At 36.3% G+C, this 17,172-nt stretch overlaps 1 protein-coding gene across 1 annotated transcript in view; it reads left to right on the forward strand.

Annotated features, from left to right (window-relative positions):
* Positions 1-17,172, forward strand: part of LOC133643455 (oxidative stress-induced growth inhibitor 1-like) — a 54,014-nt gene that overhangs the window by 16,820 nt on the left and 20,022 nt on the right. The window contains exon 2 of the mRNA XM_062038049.1: positions 4,697-4,759. Coding sequence (XP_061894033.1) covers positions 4,702-4,759 — 58 coding nt within the window. The 5' untranslated portion in view covers positions 4,697-4,701. The remainder of the gene's footprint in view (positions 1-4,696; positions 4,760-17,172) is intronic.

Raw genomic sequence — 17,172 nt, forward strand, 5'->3', positions numbered from 1 at the left:
ACCCTTATTGCCATATTTTGGACAAGGTCCTAGAATAGTGGTGAAATGATGCAGTGTTAACCATAAACTGCCAAGATACCTGTGGCGGTGTGGGCGTGGTCACCATGACATCATCGAGAAATTTGCATAATTTACTACAATGATTTGATTTTCTCTAAAAAGGCTCAAAAAATATATACTTACTAATTAATAATAACAGTTTTGTTTTAAACGTCCATCCATCCATTTTACAATATAATTACAACACTTTATGTACATATTTATATACAGATTTGAACAATAAGTTATTCACTGAAATATATTTATTAATTGTGCTTCTTACAAAAAATATATCTTATAAAATATAAAAGCTAAAATGTCTCTTAAAGCTCTGCCCCTTTAATTGGTGCATACTAAATAATTTAACTTTAGCCGACTACTACAACCATATTATTTACCAGCAACATAAAGTGAAACAGAGGCAGAGGTGTCCTGCCACAGTCAGTAACAAATAAACAGAAAACAGTAGTGGTGGTAGATAGACACAGAGCTTCATCAAACATCTGATCCACTGAACAAAGAGCTCCAAAAATCTTGAACTTTAGACTGCCATCAGTTTTACTCCCTACACTTAACCATGTGTTTCCTACTGCCTGCAGACTTTGCACCCTTTGTTATATACACATGTTGTGTTTCTAATATAAATACATTTAATAAAGTCAAATACAAATAAGGCAACAAGAGAAGTATCCTACACTTCTCTTTTGTAAAGTAAATCTGAACAGCCGATATGGGCATCTACATCAACTATATGATTTGCCTGAGAAGCTGGAGAGGACAAAAAAAAAAAAAAATTTTTTTTTGTAATTTTTTTTTTTTTTGTAATTTTTTTTTATTTTTTTAATTTTTTTTTAGTTTTTCCTTTTTTTTTTTTTTTTTTTTTTTTTTTTTTTTTTTTTTTTTTTTTTTTGTGGCGGACGTAATTCACACATTCAAATAAATGAATGTGTGGGAAACCCTGTGATGAGTGTGCATGTTTAGAAAAGGATCTCGATTGTGGCTGCAGGGAATTCTGAGGGACATAAAAGCTGATTTAAAGACCACACGTCTGTGCCCAAGAATAAGAAGGGTCAAATGAGAAGGTTCTGGAATGTTGGAGTGCTATCTTCTTCCAGGCCTTTGTTGTTGTTTTTTTTTGCCAAGGTCATTTCCATGGTGAAACCCTCCGAGCAGGATATGACGCGGCGTCCCGTGCTCAGGTGGACTAGTGTTGTATAAATAAAGAAGGGAATGGCAGGCAGGCTCGTAGCTGGAAGGCTGCCAGCGGTTGTGAGCAACCCCCCCACCCCCTCCCCTCGCCCCCAGCTTCAAGGCCACGCTTGGGCTGCCTGCCAAGCGCTTATGCAAGTCAACGTCTTTTTCACCCTGCCTAAATCCGGGTCATTAGTTCCTCTTTTGTGAGGAACTTTTTTTATTCTATTTCAGCTATTCCACACGTGTCCTTTTTTCGCTGAGATCATATCATGTGTGTCAGCATGACTCTGCAGTTTGTCCGAGACAATCAATCACAAGGCCGATAACAACTTTGATATACTGACCTACAAATTATTGCCGATAAACGATAACTATTGTCAACATTATTTTGGGACCAAATTAACCGCTGATGAAATGATAATACGTATTATATATACCCTTTCAAATGCAACAAACTTGTTTTTCTCGTATATTTGAACATTGTAATTGGAATGTTAACTTTTAAATAAACAAGTAAAATAAAACGCATAGTAGGAATAAAATATACAGTTGTATAAAGTACAGATTCTAACCATTGGAATCATTTCTACAGTTTGAAAATATCCCGCCGGCCGCATTGAAATGTTAATTATGTTGTGTTATGCCCAGGTGGCCAAGTTTACTGCCCTTTTTATGCTCTTTTGCAAGACCCGTGTCACGTGACTTCAAACTTGACACCTCATTGGCTGCTTCTGAGACAGGATTGATTGCTTCAGTCTTAATTTACCGGAAGTGAGTCTTCCTTTTTGAAACGGCACATTTTTTGACACTGAATTTTTTTACACTTAATTTTATTTATACACTGAATTGTTTTTACCCTTTTTTTATACAATACATTTTTTATACACTGAAAATTTTTACTGATTTTTTTTTTTAGACTAATTTTTTTACACTGATTTTTTTTATACACTGATTTTTTTTTTTACACAATTTTTTATCCACTGTTTTTTTACACTGAATTTTTTTCTACAAAAATAATGTCGTAAGTTAGTAATGCTAACACAGACACTCGCAAACGTTAGCGGTGTAACGGTACACACCAATTTCGGTTCGGTACGTACCCCGGTTTAGAGGTCACGGTTCGGTTCATTTTCGGTACAGTAAGAAAACAACAAAATATACATTTTTGGGTTATTTATTTACCAAATTTGCGAAATCTTCCACCAAAAATATTTTTCTTAGTGGAATATTTGATGTGAAGTAATGGGAACCTTGGATAGGTCAATAATTCATAATAACATTGATTTTGATTCAATATTATGTTTTGAGCAATGACAGTTTGAAAGAAAGAAAAACCAGCTTTGTTTTATTAGTCAACATTGCAACTTTTTCTAAATGACATTTAACCTTTAAGCTTTTTTATTCCACTTTTGTTATGTTTTTGTTTATTTGAATAGTATTTTTAGAATGTGCCGTGGGCCTTTAAAACATTAGCTGTGGGCCGCAAATGGCCTCCGGGGCACACTTTTGACACCCCTGCTATAGATAATAACAAATTAAATGTGATAAATCTATGGATAAAAAGCAGAGCCTGGCGACGCATGCGCGTTTATCATAACTCTCTCTCTCTCTCTGTCTCTGCCTCTCCCTCACCAATGCTGCTGTTTGTTTTGTTTTTAACCCCTTCTTAACCCTGAACGTACATTGAAAATACACGCAACCCTAACTCAAAATGCCGGACATTTGAGGCATTTAAGAAACTCCGCCCTGACAGCTCCGCAAAAGAGGACGTGTCCGGTGAAAAGAGGACGTATGGTCAGTCTATCCTAGCCCGTTAGCTGCTAGCATGCCGTGTTTTGTGCCTCGGTGTGCATTGTTTACACAACGTGCGTTACGCTACTTAATATGTCCGTGTGGAAACTCGTTCGGTACACCGAACCGGAACCCCCGTACCGAAACGGTTCAACACAAATACACGTACCGTTACACCCCTAGTAAACGCAGTGTTTCCCACACATTCATTTATTTGTGGCGGCCTGCCACGAAATAATTACGTCCGCCACAAATAGAATAAAAAATATATACAGATCTGTATGTCCTGTCCAACTTCTCAGGCAAATCATATAGTTGATGTAGATGCCCATATAGGCTGTTCAGATTTACTTTACAAAAGAGAAGTGTAGGATACTTCTCTTGTTGCCTTATTTGTATTTGACCACTACTGTTTTCTGTTTATTTGTTACTGACTGTGGCAGGACACCTCTGCCTCTGTTTCACTTTATGTTGCTGGTAAATAATATGGTTGTAGTAGTAGGCTAAAGTTAAATTATTTAGTATGCACTAATTAAAGGGGCAGAGCTTTAAGAGACATTTTAGCTTTTATATTTTATAAGATATATTTTTTGTAAGAACCACAATTAATAAATATGTTTCAGTGAATAACTTATTGTTCAAATCTGTATATAAATATGTACATAAAGTGTTGTAATTATATTGTAAAATGGATGTAAGGATGGACGTTTAAAACAAAAGTTATTATTAATTAGTAAGTATAAATTTTTTGAGCCTTTTTAGAGAAAGTCATATCATTGTAGTAAATTATGCAAATTACTCGATGATGTCATGGTAACCACGCCCATAGCCACGCCCCCACCGCCACAGGTTTCTTGGCAGTTTATGGGAAACACTGAAACGTGTTAGCATATTTGCTAATACTCACAACGCTAGCTTGATTACAATACGATAGTTGGTACAAATATGCATAAAGACACCCCTACAGACAGCACACGTGACGGTTTAGTAAGTTTGAATTGTTTTAGTTATATTGTAAAACTTACAAGCGTTACTTGGCGTGATGAAGAAACGCTATGGACGACTAGAAGACGGAACGTTGTCCACTTTAAATGACGCGGCGGTGCATGGTATGTTCACTTCCTGTCCCAGACTGGCGGGAACTTATTTTGACATTTCATTGGGATGCCTCGGCGTGAATATGAACACATGAAGGCTTTACATGCATATTGTGCCGTGAGAAATAATATCATAGACATGATCAATATGAAGTATTGGAGCTGAAGCGACAAAAACATTGTGTAATGAATAAACACAGGACGAACAGATCAAACTAACATAATGAACAGATAAATATATAATAGAGGATACGAGGTGTAGAAAATGCGAGGGTGAGTAAAGTACGACTTTGACATTCTGTGACGACAAACGACAAAAGCCTTATTTAACTGTCAACCGTTAAAGTTCATTTGACTCCTTGGTGTGTGACACCTGAGGTCGGCGGGCGAGGTCAGCGGAAACGTGACGCCGCGCGCGGCTGCCGGTAACCACGGCAACAAGAAGCGGCCCCTGCTCCGTGTGCTCGTTAGCTGAGATCACAAAGAACACAACGATGTCGCCGCCGCCGCTTTGTTAACGTTCTAATGACTTCTAACACCCGTCGACTTCCTTTGTCTCTCTTCTCTCTCACCAGACAGCATGGAGCGCTGCGACAAAGAAATCGAGTCCGGAGAGATCCTGCCTGTGGTGATTATTGGTAAGAAAAACACACACTTGTTGTCGAACCTTTCGAGTGGTTGTGTCAAGGCTTCTCTAAACGACCTAATAATAATAATGATATTAGGATAGACTTTATTTATTCCGCGATGGGGAAATTATGTTGTTGCAGAGCAGATACAAAATCTTACAAAAATAAGGTAAAGCACATTAAAAAAAGAGGGAAACATTACATAAAAGACAAAAGAGAACAGAGTGAATGCAAACAGCTGCCACTTCAGGGGTGCTATTTCTACACACAGCTACAAAAGTAAAACGCAATGAAAATACAAAAAACTGAGCAATAAATAATACATATTACGCGTACATGATTGCGTCGTGGTGGCCCTTGCAGTGCGCCATGCCATCGTCCACTCGGGTGAAAAGACAGGAGCAGACCCAACAAAGCAACCGAGAGAGCCGACTCCGTCCCAGGCTGCCCACTAGCTCTCGAGCGAGAATCCGTCCAGGCAAACTGGAGCGTGAAGCCCGTGCGTTTCCACTCCCAAAACAAACTCCTGCGCGTGTCCTCCGGTTCGTCCACACGGACTCGGGTGTGGCAGAGAGCCAGCAGCTGGTCTCCGGTTGCAAACTTGGCCACGGCCGAAAGGCCCCCCCACCCACCCCGAGGCAGATCAAAAGTTCACCAAAAAAAAGCAGCACGGAAGTCGCGATAGTTGCGCGGCCCGAACCAAAAGGCAAAAACCACATGAAAACAAGAAGGAAAGATCATGGACACAAAAGGTGGATACACACGTACACAGAGCTCCGGCAACCAGCAGCCACTACAGCGGCCGCCATTTTGGAAAAAAACTTTTTATTATGTTAATATTAATTCTTAATTAATAATGGATTAGATTTGCATATCGCGAAGGAGATTCTTTGGCCACCACACGATTCGAATCGATTCGATTCTTCAAGTTAACGATTCCATTCAAAAACGATTCTAGATTCAAAACGATTCCCGATTCAAAATCAATACTTTTTTTAATACCATCGGATGTCAGTTCTATGATTAAGTACAGTCCTCCAAAAAATAGATAAACAGCTGTAAAATAATCTGTATTAAAATAAACTTGGTTTTGATTTAGGGATGTCCCTAAATGCGTTAAAATGTAATATCGGAAATTATCGGTATCGTTTTTTTTATTATCTGTATCGTTTTTTTTTATTTTTTCATTTTTTATTAAATCAACATAAAAAACACAAGATACACTTACAATTAGTGCACCAACCCAGAAAACCTCCCTCCCCCATTTACACTCATTCACACAAAAGGGTTGTTTCTTTCTGTTATCAATATTCTGCTTCCTATATTATATATCAATATATATCAATACAGTCTGCAAGGGATACAGTCCGTAAGCACACATGATTGTGCGTGCTGCTGGTCCACTAATAGTACTAACCTTTAACAGTTAATTTTACTCATTTTCATTAATTACTAGTTTCTATGTAACTGTTTTTATATTGTTTTACTTTCTTTTTTATTCAAGAAAATGTTTTTAATTTAGTTATCTTATTTTATTATTTTTTTTAAAAAGTACCTTATCTTCACCATACCTGGTTGTCCAAATTAGGCATAATAATGTGTTAATTCCACGACTGCATATATCGGTTGATATCGGTATCGGTTGATATCGGTATCGGTAATTAAAGAGTTTGACAATATCGGATATCGGCAAAAAGCCATTATCGGACATCCCTATTTTGATTAATAAAATTCTACCCAAACATTTGATAAATAATACAAATAAAGCAACAAGAGAAGTATCCAACACTTCTCTTTTCCAAAGTAAATGTGTACTGCAGATATAGATCATCTACATCAGGGGTGTCCAAACTTTTTCCACTGAGGGCCATAACAAAATATATGGATTTTGTTTTTTTTTTACCTTTAGGGCTCCCGGGGACCATAAAAGGTCTAAGTCATTAAAATGTTACAAACAAGTCAAATAATTTTTGTATTTTTTTGTATTTAACGCTTACAGTAAATCTCTACAGTATATCAACTTCAGGTTGATATAAAATTTAAAAAACCAAAAAGGTTTTATGCCTTTTTCTGTCAAGACAACTGTGTTTTTTACAATAACAGTGAAATATGCAGTATTTCCTCCGCCGCCCAAAACATTCAGAAAGCAATGTTTGATGTGAAGTAATTAGAGCCTTAAAAAGATCAATAATGCAAGACACCGTTGATCTTAATTCATTATTATTTTTGAGTAATCACAGTGAAAAGATCAATAAAATCTAGAGATGTCCAATAATATCGGTCTGCCGATATTATCGGCCGATAAATGCGTTAAAATGTAATATCGGAAATTATCGGTATCGTTTTTTTTTATTATCAGTATCGTTTTTTTTTTAAAGTTTTTTTTTTAATTAAGTCAACATAAAAAACTGGATATCGGCAAAATGGCTTTTTGCCGATATCCGATATGCCGATATTGTCCAACTCTTTAATTACCGATACCAATATCAACCGATATATACAGTCGTGGAATTAACACATTATTATGCCTAATTTGGACAACCAGGTATGGTGAAGATAAGGTACTTTTAAAAAAAAATTTATCAAATAAAATAAGATAAATAAATTAAAAACATTTTCTTGAATAAAAAAGAAAGTAAAACAATATAAAAACAGTTACATAGAAACTAGTAATTAATGAAAATTTGTAAAATGAATTGTTAAAGGTTAGTATTATTAGTGGAGCAGCAGCACGCACAATCATGTGTGCTTACGGACTGTATCCCTTGCAGACTGTATTGATATATATTGATATATAATGTAGGAAGCAGAATATTAATAACAGAAAGAAACAACCCTTTTGTGTGAATGAGGAGGGAGGTTTTTTGGGTTGGTGCATTAATTGTAAGTGTATCTTGTGTTTTTTATGTTGATTTAATTAAAAAACAAAAACAAAAAAAAACAACAAAAAAAACCCCGATACCGATAATAAAAAAACCGATACAGATAATTTCCGATATTACATTTTAACGGATTTATCGGCTGATAATATCGGCAGGCCGATATTATCGGACATCTCTACTAATTTTCATTCATTACTAGTTTCTATGTAACTGTTTTTATATTGTTGTACTTTTTTTTTTATTCAAGAAAATGTTTTTAATTTATTTATCTTATTTTACTAATTAAAAAAAAAAAGTACCTTATCTTCACCATACCTGGTTGTCCAAATTAGGCATAATAATGTGTTAATTCCACGACTGCATATATCGTTTGATATCGGTATCGGTTGATATCGGTATCGGTAAATAAAGAGTTGGACAATATCGGAATATCGGATATCGGCAAAAAGCCATTATCGGACATCCCTATTAATTATGCATTTTCGGCCGGTGCGACTTATACTCCGAAAAATAGGGTACACGCCTTCAGGTTGAGTGCATGGCAAAACAAAAGGGGGCGCTATAAACTTTGTGAGGCTACTTTAGCCCATCAGAAGCCAGGAAAAAGGCACAATAACAATCATGCAGGAGAAATGTAGTGACTGAATCATACCTCAGTCAACTGGTGGAATATTCCGCATGAACAATAAACATGAGAAAAAAAGGAGATAACGTTTTGTTTTACAGTTTTACAGTTTTACAGTCGTCCTTAGTTAGTCTTTACTGTGGCAAAGAACACACGTCCTGTGACTACAGCAATAAAACATGCAGGTAATATTAGTAGTTGTTCAGCTATTAACATAACGACACAATGAAGACTTTGCCTGACTTATTGATGTCAGGTCGTGTTACACCAGCACACCCGATGCACACCTGAGTCACACCAGAAGGTTACGTCATGACACAATGTGCTGTGTCATGCTGATCCTCCGTTTGGTTCGTTCAAGAGGATGAAAGAGGAGTGCAGGATAAGTCAAGCAACAGAATGGAGTGCGTTCAAAAGTTTGGGGTCACCCAAACAATTTAGTGGAATAGCCTCCATTTCTAAGAACAAGAATAGACTGTCGAGTTTCAGATGAAAGTTCTCCTTTTCTGCCCATTTTGAGCGTTTAATTGACCCCACAAATGTGATGCTCCAGAAACTCAATCTGCTCAAAGGAAGGTCAGTTTTGTAGCTTCTGTAACGAGCTAAAGTGTTTTCAGATGTGTGAACATGATTGCACAAGGGTTTTCTAATCATCAATTAGCCTTCTGAGCCAATGAGCAAACACATTGTACCATTAGAACACTGGAGTTATAGTTGCTGGAAATGGGCCTCTATACACCTATGTAGATATTGCACCAAAAAGCAGACATTTGCAGCTAGAATAGTCATTTACCACAGTAGCAATGTATAGAGTGTAGGGATGTCCGATAATGGCTTTTTGCCGATATCCGATATTCCGATATTGTCCAACTCTTTAATTACCGATACCGATATCAACCGATACCGATATCAACCGATATATACAGTCGTGGAATTAACACATTATTATGACTAATTTGGACAACCAGGTATGGTGAAAATAAGGTACTTTTAAAAAAAATAAAAAAATAAAAAATTTAATAAATTAAAAACATTTTCTTGAATAAAAAAGAAAGTAAAACAATATAAAAACAGTTACATAGAAACTAGTAATGAATGAACACATTATTATGCCTAATTTGGACAACCAGGTATGGTGAAGATAAGGTACTTTTTAAAAAAATTAATAAAATAAAATTAAATAAATTAAAAACATTTTCTTGAATAAAAAAGAAAGTAAAACAATATAAAAACAGTTACATAGAAACTAGTAATGAATGAAAATGAGTAAAATTAACTGTTAAAGGTTAGTACTATTAGTGGAGCAGCAGCACGCACAATCATGTGTGCTTACGGACTGTATCCCTTGCAGACTGTATTGATATATATTGATATATAATGTAGGAACCAGAATATTAATAACAGAAAGAAACAACCCTTTTGTGTGAATGAGTGTAAATGGGGGGAGGGAGGTTTTTTTGGGTTGGTGCACTAATTGTAAGTGTATCTTGTGTTTTTTATGTGGATTTAATTAAAAAAACAAAAACAAAAAAAAAACAAAAAACCGATACCGATAATAAAAAAAAACGATACCGATAATTTCCGATATTACATTTTAACGCAGTTATCGGCCGATATTATCGGACATCTCTAATAGAGTGTATTTCTTTCAAGTTAAGACTAGTTTAAAGTTGTCTTCATTGAAAAGTACAGTGCTTTTCCTTCAAAAATAAGAACATTTCAATGTGACCCCAAACTTTTGAACGGTAGTGTATTTTATTTCATTCAACGTTGACACTTGCTTTGTTACAAGGTTGTCATGATCCGTTGCCTGGTTCGTGTTTTGTTTAGTTAGACTCCCTTAGTTCTGTTTCAGCACCCCGGGGTTTGTTTTTTCTTGGTTGCCGTGGGTGCTGATTATTTCACCTTCATCTGATTCGTGCTCCCGGGCACTAATCAGAGAGCTACTTATTCCTGTCTTGTTTGCTCATGCAACAAGTTACCTTTGTGATTCCTGTTCTTGGAGTACGGTATTTTTCGGACTATAAGTGGCAGTTTTTTTTCATAGTTTGGCCGGGGGTGCGACTTATACTCAGGAGCGACTTATGTGTGAAATGATTAACACATTAGCGTAAAATATCAAATAATATTATTGATCTCATTCACGTAAGAGACTAGAGCAGGGGTCACCAACGCGGTGCCCGCGGGCACCAGGTAGCCCGTAAGGACCAGGGGCCGTACTTATCAAGCTTCTTAGAATTACTCTTAAGAAGTCTGCTAAGAGTTGACTTAAGAGTAAATAAATTATTGGCTGAAAGCTGCACTTAAAAGTTAGTTATCAAGCGTCTTACTCACACTTTCAGCGAAGTGTAGGACTGAATCTTAAGTGTCACACTCAGAGCTGAATTACGACATTACTATGTGCCGTAAACAGAATTTTAGGTGACGTCATTTTTGTGTGCATAGAAATGACCAATCACGGAAGGGAATCCGTTGTCTAAGATTAAGAAATATCTTGGAAATATTTAAGTGGACAATGGGAGTGTATATTTTGACAATAAACTACAAAATAATACAAAACAAACTAGTCCCCGCCGGCACTCACGCTACCGCTCCCTCTCTTCTCTCGCCCACACACTCACTGACGTCACTCACCTCACGGCCACACACATACGCTACTGTCATAACATTTTCTTTCCAATTCATTAATTAGGCAACTAATTTGAAACTGGTGTGTGTGGCTCTATATATACTAGCCCACTGCAGCCACATGCAGAAATCAACAAGGAATCAAAAAGTATTAAATCTGTGACAAAAATAATATCCGCTCTGTCTAAACGATACCGTTTGATCAGCTGCTCGTCATCAAAAAAAAAAAAAACATTGTTCCGTTCCCTGAACGTTGGCGCACGTCTCTCTCGCCTCAGTGCCATCCCCTGCTGGCAACTCCTAACCACTTAAGACACCTCTGAAGGTCTCTTAAATATCGTGGAGAGTAGGAGTGATTCTTAGACTTAAGAACGTTGATAAAAAGCTTTTATTCTTAAGTTTGAGAGTAGGACTAAATTTCGCAAATTCTCAGGACTTAAGTGTAAAATGGCACTCTAAGAAGCTTGATAAGTACGGCCCCAGATGAGTAGCCCGCTGGCCTGTTCTAAAAATAGCTCAAATAGCAGTACTTACCAGTGAGCTGCCTCTATTTTTTAAATTTTATTTACTTACTAGCAAGCTGGTCTCGCTTTGCCCGACATTTTTAATTCTAAGAGAGACAAAACTCAAATAGAATTTGAAAATCCAAGAAAATATTTTAAAGACTTGGTCTTCACTTGTTTAAATAAATTAATTAATTTCTTTACTTTGCTTCTTATAACTTTCAGAAAGACAATTTTAGAGAAAAAATACAACCCTAAAAATGATTTTAGGATTTTTAGGCATATATACCTTTTTACCTTTTAAATTCCTTCCTCTTCTTTCCTGACAATTTAAATCAATGTTCAAGTAAATTTATTTTTTTTATTGTAAAGAATAATAAATACATTTTAATTTAATTCTTCATTTTAGCTTCTGTTTTTTCGACGAAGAATATTTGTGAAATATTTCTTCAAACTTACTATGATTCAAATTCAAAAAAAATATTCTGGCAAATCTACAAAATCTGTAGAATCAAATTTAAATCTTATTTCAAAGTCTTTTGAATTTCTTTTAAAATTTTTGTTCTGGAAAATCTAGAAGAAATAATGATTTGTCTTTGTTAGAAATATAGCTTGGTCCAATTTGTTATATATTCTAACAAAGTGCAGATTGGATTTTAACCTATTTAAAACATGTCATCAAAATTCTCAAATTAATCTTAATCAGGAAAAATTACTTATGATGTTCCATAAATTATTTTTTTTATTTTTTCAAAAAGATTCGAATTAGCTAGTTTTTGTCTTTTTTTTTTTCGGTTGAATTTTGAATTTTAAAGAGTCGAAATTGAAGATGAACTATGTTTCAAAATTTAATTGTCATTTTTTTTTGGTGTTTTCTCCTCTTTTAAACCGTTCAATTAAGTGTAAATATCATTAATTATTAATAATAACATAGAGTTAAAGGTAAATTCAGCAAATTGGCTATTTCTGGCAATTTATTTAAGTGTGTATCAAACTGGTAGCCCTTCGCATTAATCACTACCCAAGAAGTAGCTCTTGCTTTCAAAAAGGTTGGTGACCCCTGGACTAGATGTATAAGATTTCATGGGATTTAGCGATTAGGAGTGACAGATTGTTTGGTAAACGTATAGCATGTTCTATATGTTATAGTTATTTGAATGACTCTTACCATAATATGTTACGTTAACATACCAGTTGGTTATTTATGCCTCATATAACGTACACTTATTCAGCCTGTTGTTCACTATTCTTTATTTATTTTAAATTGCCTTTCAAATGTCTATTCTTGCTGTTGACTTTTATCAAATACATTTCCCCCCAAAAAATGCGACTTATACTCCAGTGCGACTTATATATGTTTTTTTCCTTCTTTATTATGCATTTTCGGCCGGTGCGACTTATACTCCGGAGCGACTTATACTCCGAAAAAGACGGTAAGCTTCGCCATAGCTTCCCACGCTATCAGCATGCTTTTCTGTTGACTTGTATTTCCTGACTGATTTATGCTAAATAAATCCCTGTCCTACCTACACGCTGCCTCCGGAGTTCCGTCTGCATCTTGGGTAAACAATCCGCCGTAACAAAGATTAATTTGTAGATTCCATTTTAGATTGGCACCTACAGCTCAAATATGGTTACTTCACTCTTTCTATTTGAGTTTCATCCACCATAATTTGCATCCGTTTTACATTTTAATGATATCCAAATATTCCGTTTTCATATTTATTTAAGTTTACTGACAGTTAATGCCCAGCCATCTTTTTATGGTTCCACTTCCCCCGTGTTCAGAACGTGCCTCATCGCCACACAAAACATGTGTTAGCATTCCAGATATTATTTATGTATATAGTAGGCTTGTCCCGATACTATTCTTTTGGTAGCGGTACCAAAATGTATATATTTCGATACTTTTCAAAATAAAGGGAACCACAAAAAAATGTCATTATTGGCTTTAAAGGCCTACTGAAATGAAATATTCTTATTTAAACAGGGATAGCAGATCCATTCTATGTGTCATACTTGATCATTTCGCGATGTTGCCATATTTTTGCTGAAAGGATTTAGTAGAGAACATCGACGATAAAGTTCGCAACTTTTGCTCGCTGATAAAAAAAAAAGTACCTTGCCTGTACCGGAAGTAGCGTGACGTCGCAGGTTGAAAGGCTCCTCACATTTCCCCATTGTTTACACCAGCAGCGAGAGAGATTCGGACCGAGAAAGCGACGATTGCCCCATTAATTTGAGCCAGGATGAAAGATTCGTGGATGAGGAACGTGAGAGTGAAGGACTAGAGTGCAGTACAGGACGAATCTTTTTTCGCTCGGACCGTAACTTAGGTACAAGCTGGCTCATTGGATTCCACACTTTCTCCTTTTTCTATTGTGGATCACGGATTTGTATTTTAAACCACCTCGGGTACTATATCATCTTGAAAATGAGAGTCGAGAACGCGAAATGGACATTCACAGTGACTTTTATCTCCACGGCAATAAATCGGCGAAGCACTTCAGCTACGGAGCTAACGTGATAGCATCGTGCTTAAATGCAGATAGAAACAAAATAAATAAACCCCTGACTGGAAGGATAGACAGAAGATCAACAATACTACCAAACACTGGACATGTAACCACACGGTTAACGCTGTCCAACCTGGCGAAGCCTAGCAATGCTGTTGCTAACGACGCCATAGAAGCTAACTTAGCTACGGGACCTCGACAGAGCTGTGCTAAAAACATTAGATATCCATTGAACATTAGCCAGCCCTCATCTGCTCATCAACACCCGTGCTCACCTGCGTTCCAGCGATCGACGGCGCGACGAAGGACTTCACCCGATCATCGATGCGGTCGGCGGCTAGCGTCGGATAGCGCGTCTGCTATCCAAGTCAAAATCCTCCTGGTTGTGTTGCTGCAGCCAGCCGCTAATACACCGATCCCACCTACAGCTTTCTTCTTCATTAAACAAATTGCAATAGATTCACCAACACAGATGTCCAGAATACTGTGGAATTTTGAGATGAAAACAGAGTTTTTTGTATAGGATTCAATGTGTCCGAATACTTCCGTATCAACCGTTGACGTCACGCGCATACGTCATCATATCTAGACGTTTTCAACCGGAAGTGTGGCGGGAAGTTTAAAATGTCACTTTATAAGTTAACCCGGCCGTATTGGCATGTGTTGCAATGTTAAGATGTCATCATTGATATATAAACTATCAGACTGCGTGGTCGCTAGTAGTGGCTTTCAGTGGGCCTTTAATTTACCGGGAAATCTTATGATACATGAAACATACAGTATGTTTCTTATTGCAATCAAATAAGAATTTTGTCCTTAAATAAAACAGTGAACATACTAGACAACTTGTCTTTTAGTAGTAAGTAAACAAACAAAGACTCCTAATTAGTCTGCTGACGTATGCAGTAACATATTGTGTCATTTATACACCTATTATTTTGTCAATATTATGATGGATTATTACCATATTTTTCGGAGTATATGTCGCACCGGCCTGAAAATGCATGATAAAGAAGGAAAAAAACATATATAAGTCGCACTGGAGTATAAGTCGCATTTTTTTGGGGAAATGTATTTGATAAAAGCCAACAGCAAGAATAGACATTTGAAAGGCAATTTAAAATGTCTAATGAATAGTGAACAACAGGCTGAATAAGTGTACGTTATATGAGGCATAAATAACCAACTGGTATGTTAACGTAACATATTATGGTAAGAGTCATTCAAATAACTATAACATATAGAACATGCTATACGTTTACCAAACAATCTGTCACTCCTAATCGCTAAATCCCATGAAATCTTATACGTCTAGTCTCTTACGTCAATGACATCAATAATATTATTTGATATTTTACGCTAATGTGTTCATCATTTCACACATAAGTCGCTCCCGAGTATAAGTCGCACCCCCGGCCAATCTATGAAAAAAGCTGCGACTTATAGTCCGAAAAATACGGTAATATTTTGGTAGCGGTACCAAAATGTATATATTTTGATACTTTTCAAAATAAAGGGAACCACAACAAATGTCATTATTGGCTTTAATTTATTTGGAAATCTTATGATACATTAAACATATTCTTATTACAATCAAATAAGAATTTTGTCCTTAAATAAAATAGTCAACATACTAGACAACTTGTCTTTTAGTAGTAAGTAAACAAACAAAGTCTCCTAATTAGTCCGCGGACGTATGCAGTAATATTAGGGGTGTAACAGTATGTCCATTTGTATTGAACCGTTATGGTACGGGGGTTCCGGTTCGGTTCGGAGGTGTACCGAACGAGTTTCCACATGGACATATTAGGTAGCGTAACGCACGTTGTGTAAACAATGCACACCGAGGCACAACACGCGGCATGCTAGCAGCTAACGGGCTAGGATAGACTGACCATACGTCCTCTTTTCACCGGACATGTCCTCTTTTGCGGAGCTGTCAGGGCGGAGTTTCTTAAATGCCTCAAATGTCCGGCATTTTAAGTTAGGGTTGCGTGTATTTTCAATGTACGTTCAGGGTTAAGAAGGGGTTAAAAACAAAACAAACAGCAGCATTGGTGAGGGAGAGGCAGAGACAGAGAGAGTTATGATAAACGCGCATGCGTCGCCAGGTTCTGCTTTTTATCCATAGATTTATCACATTTAATTTTGTATTATCTATAGCAGGGGTGTCAAAAGTGTGCCCCGGAGGCCATTTGCGGCCCACAGCTAATGTTTTAAAGGTCCACGGCACATTCTAAAAATACTATTAAAATAAACAAAAACATAGCAAAAGTGAAATAAAAAAGCTTAAAGGTTAAATGTCATTTAGAAAAAGTTGCAATGTTGACTAATAAAACAAAGCTGGTTTTTCCTTCTTTCAAACTGTCATTGCTCAAAACATAATATTGAATCAAAATCAATGTTATTATGAATTATTGACCTATCCAAGGTTCCCATTACTTCACATCAAATATTACACTAAAAAAATATTTTTGGTGGAAGATTTTGCAAATTTGGTAACTAAATAACCTAAAAATGTATGTTTTGTTGTTTTTTTACTGTACCAAAAATTAACCAAACCAAGACCTCTCAACCGAGGTACGTACAGAGCCGAAATTTTTGTGTACCGTTATACCCCTAAGTAACATATTGTCATTTATATTCTATTATTTTGTCAATATTATGATGTATTATTAATCTGCTTGTTCATTTACTGTTAATATCTGCTTACTTTCCGATTCAACATGTTCTATCTACACTTCTGTTCAAATGTAATAATCACTTACTCTTCTGTTGTTTGATACTTTATGTAAGTTTTGGCTGATACTCCAAATCAATCCAAATACCAAGTAGTTACATGATCGTACATTGGTCATAATTCTAGTTCTCCTGTGTCAAGGGACGTATTTCCTGACTTTATAAACAATAACAAAATGACAAAATGTTTTGTGATAATAAAAAATATTATAGTAATCATTGGATTATCGGCGAGATGCGCTTGTACTTGATATCGTTACTGCCGATATTTGTAGATCCACCCATTTGTTTACATTCAGGAGCGCTAGCTTACTGTTAGCGGTTAGCTATTGTATCCTCCTACGGTGTGTAGTGAAGCATGTTTAGCTATTATTGTAAGAAACTTTGCCGATTTGTCGCCACAAAGGCGAGAATTAGTGATTTAGAAGTAGCTAAAACATTACGGCGAGATGTTTACCGCTACTAGCTAGCTATGTTTTGAAGCACCGCGTCAGTGTTTGTACGCTACTTTATGTTGTATATTTTTATG

Source organism: Entelurus aequoreus, linkage group LG26 (assembly GCF_033978785.1).
Source record: "Entelurus aequoreus isolate RoL-2023_Sb linkage group LG26, RoL_Eaeq_v1.1, whole genome shotgun sequence".
NCBI classification, from domain to species: domain Eukaryota; kingdom Metazoa; phylum Chordata; class Actinopteri; order Syngnathiformes; family Syngnathidae; genus Entelurus; species Entelurus aequoreus.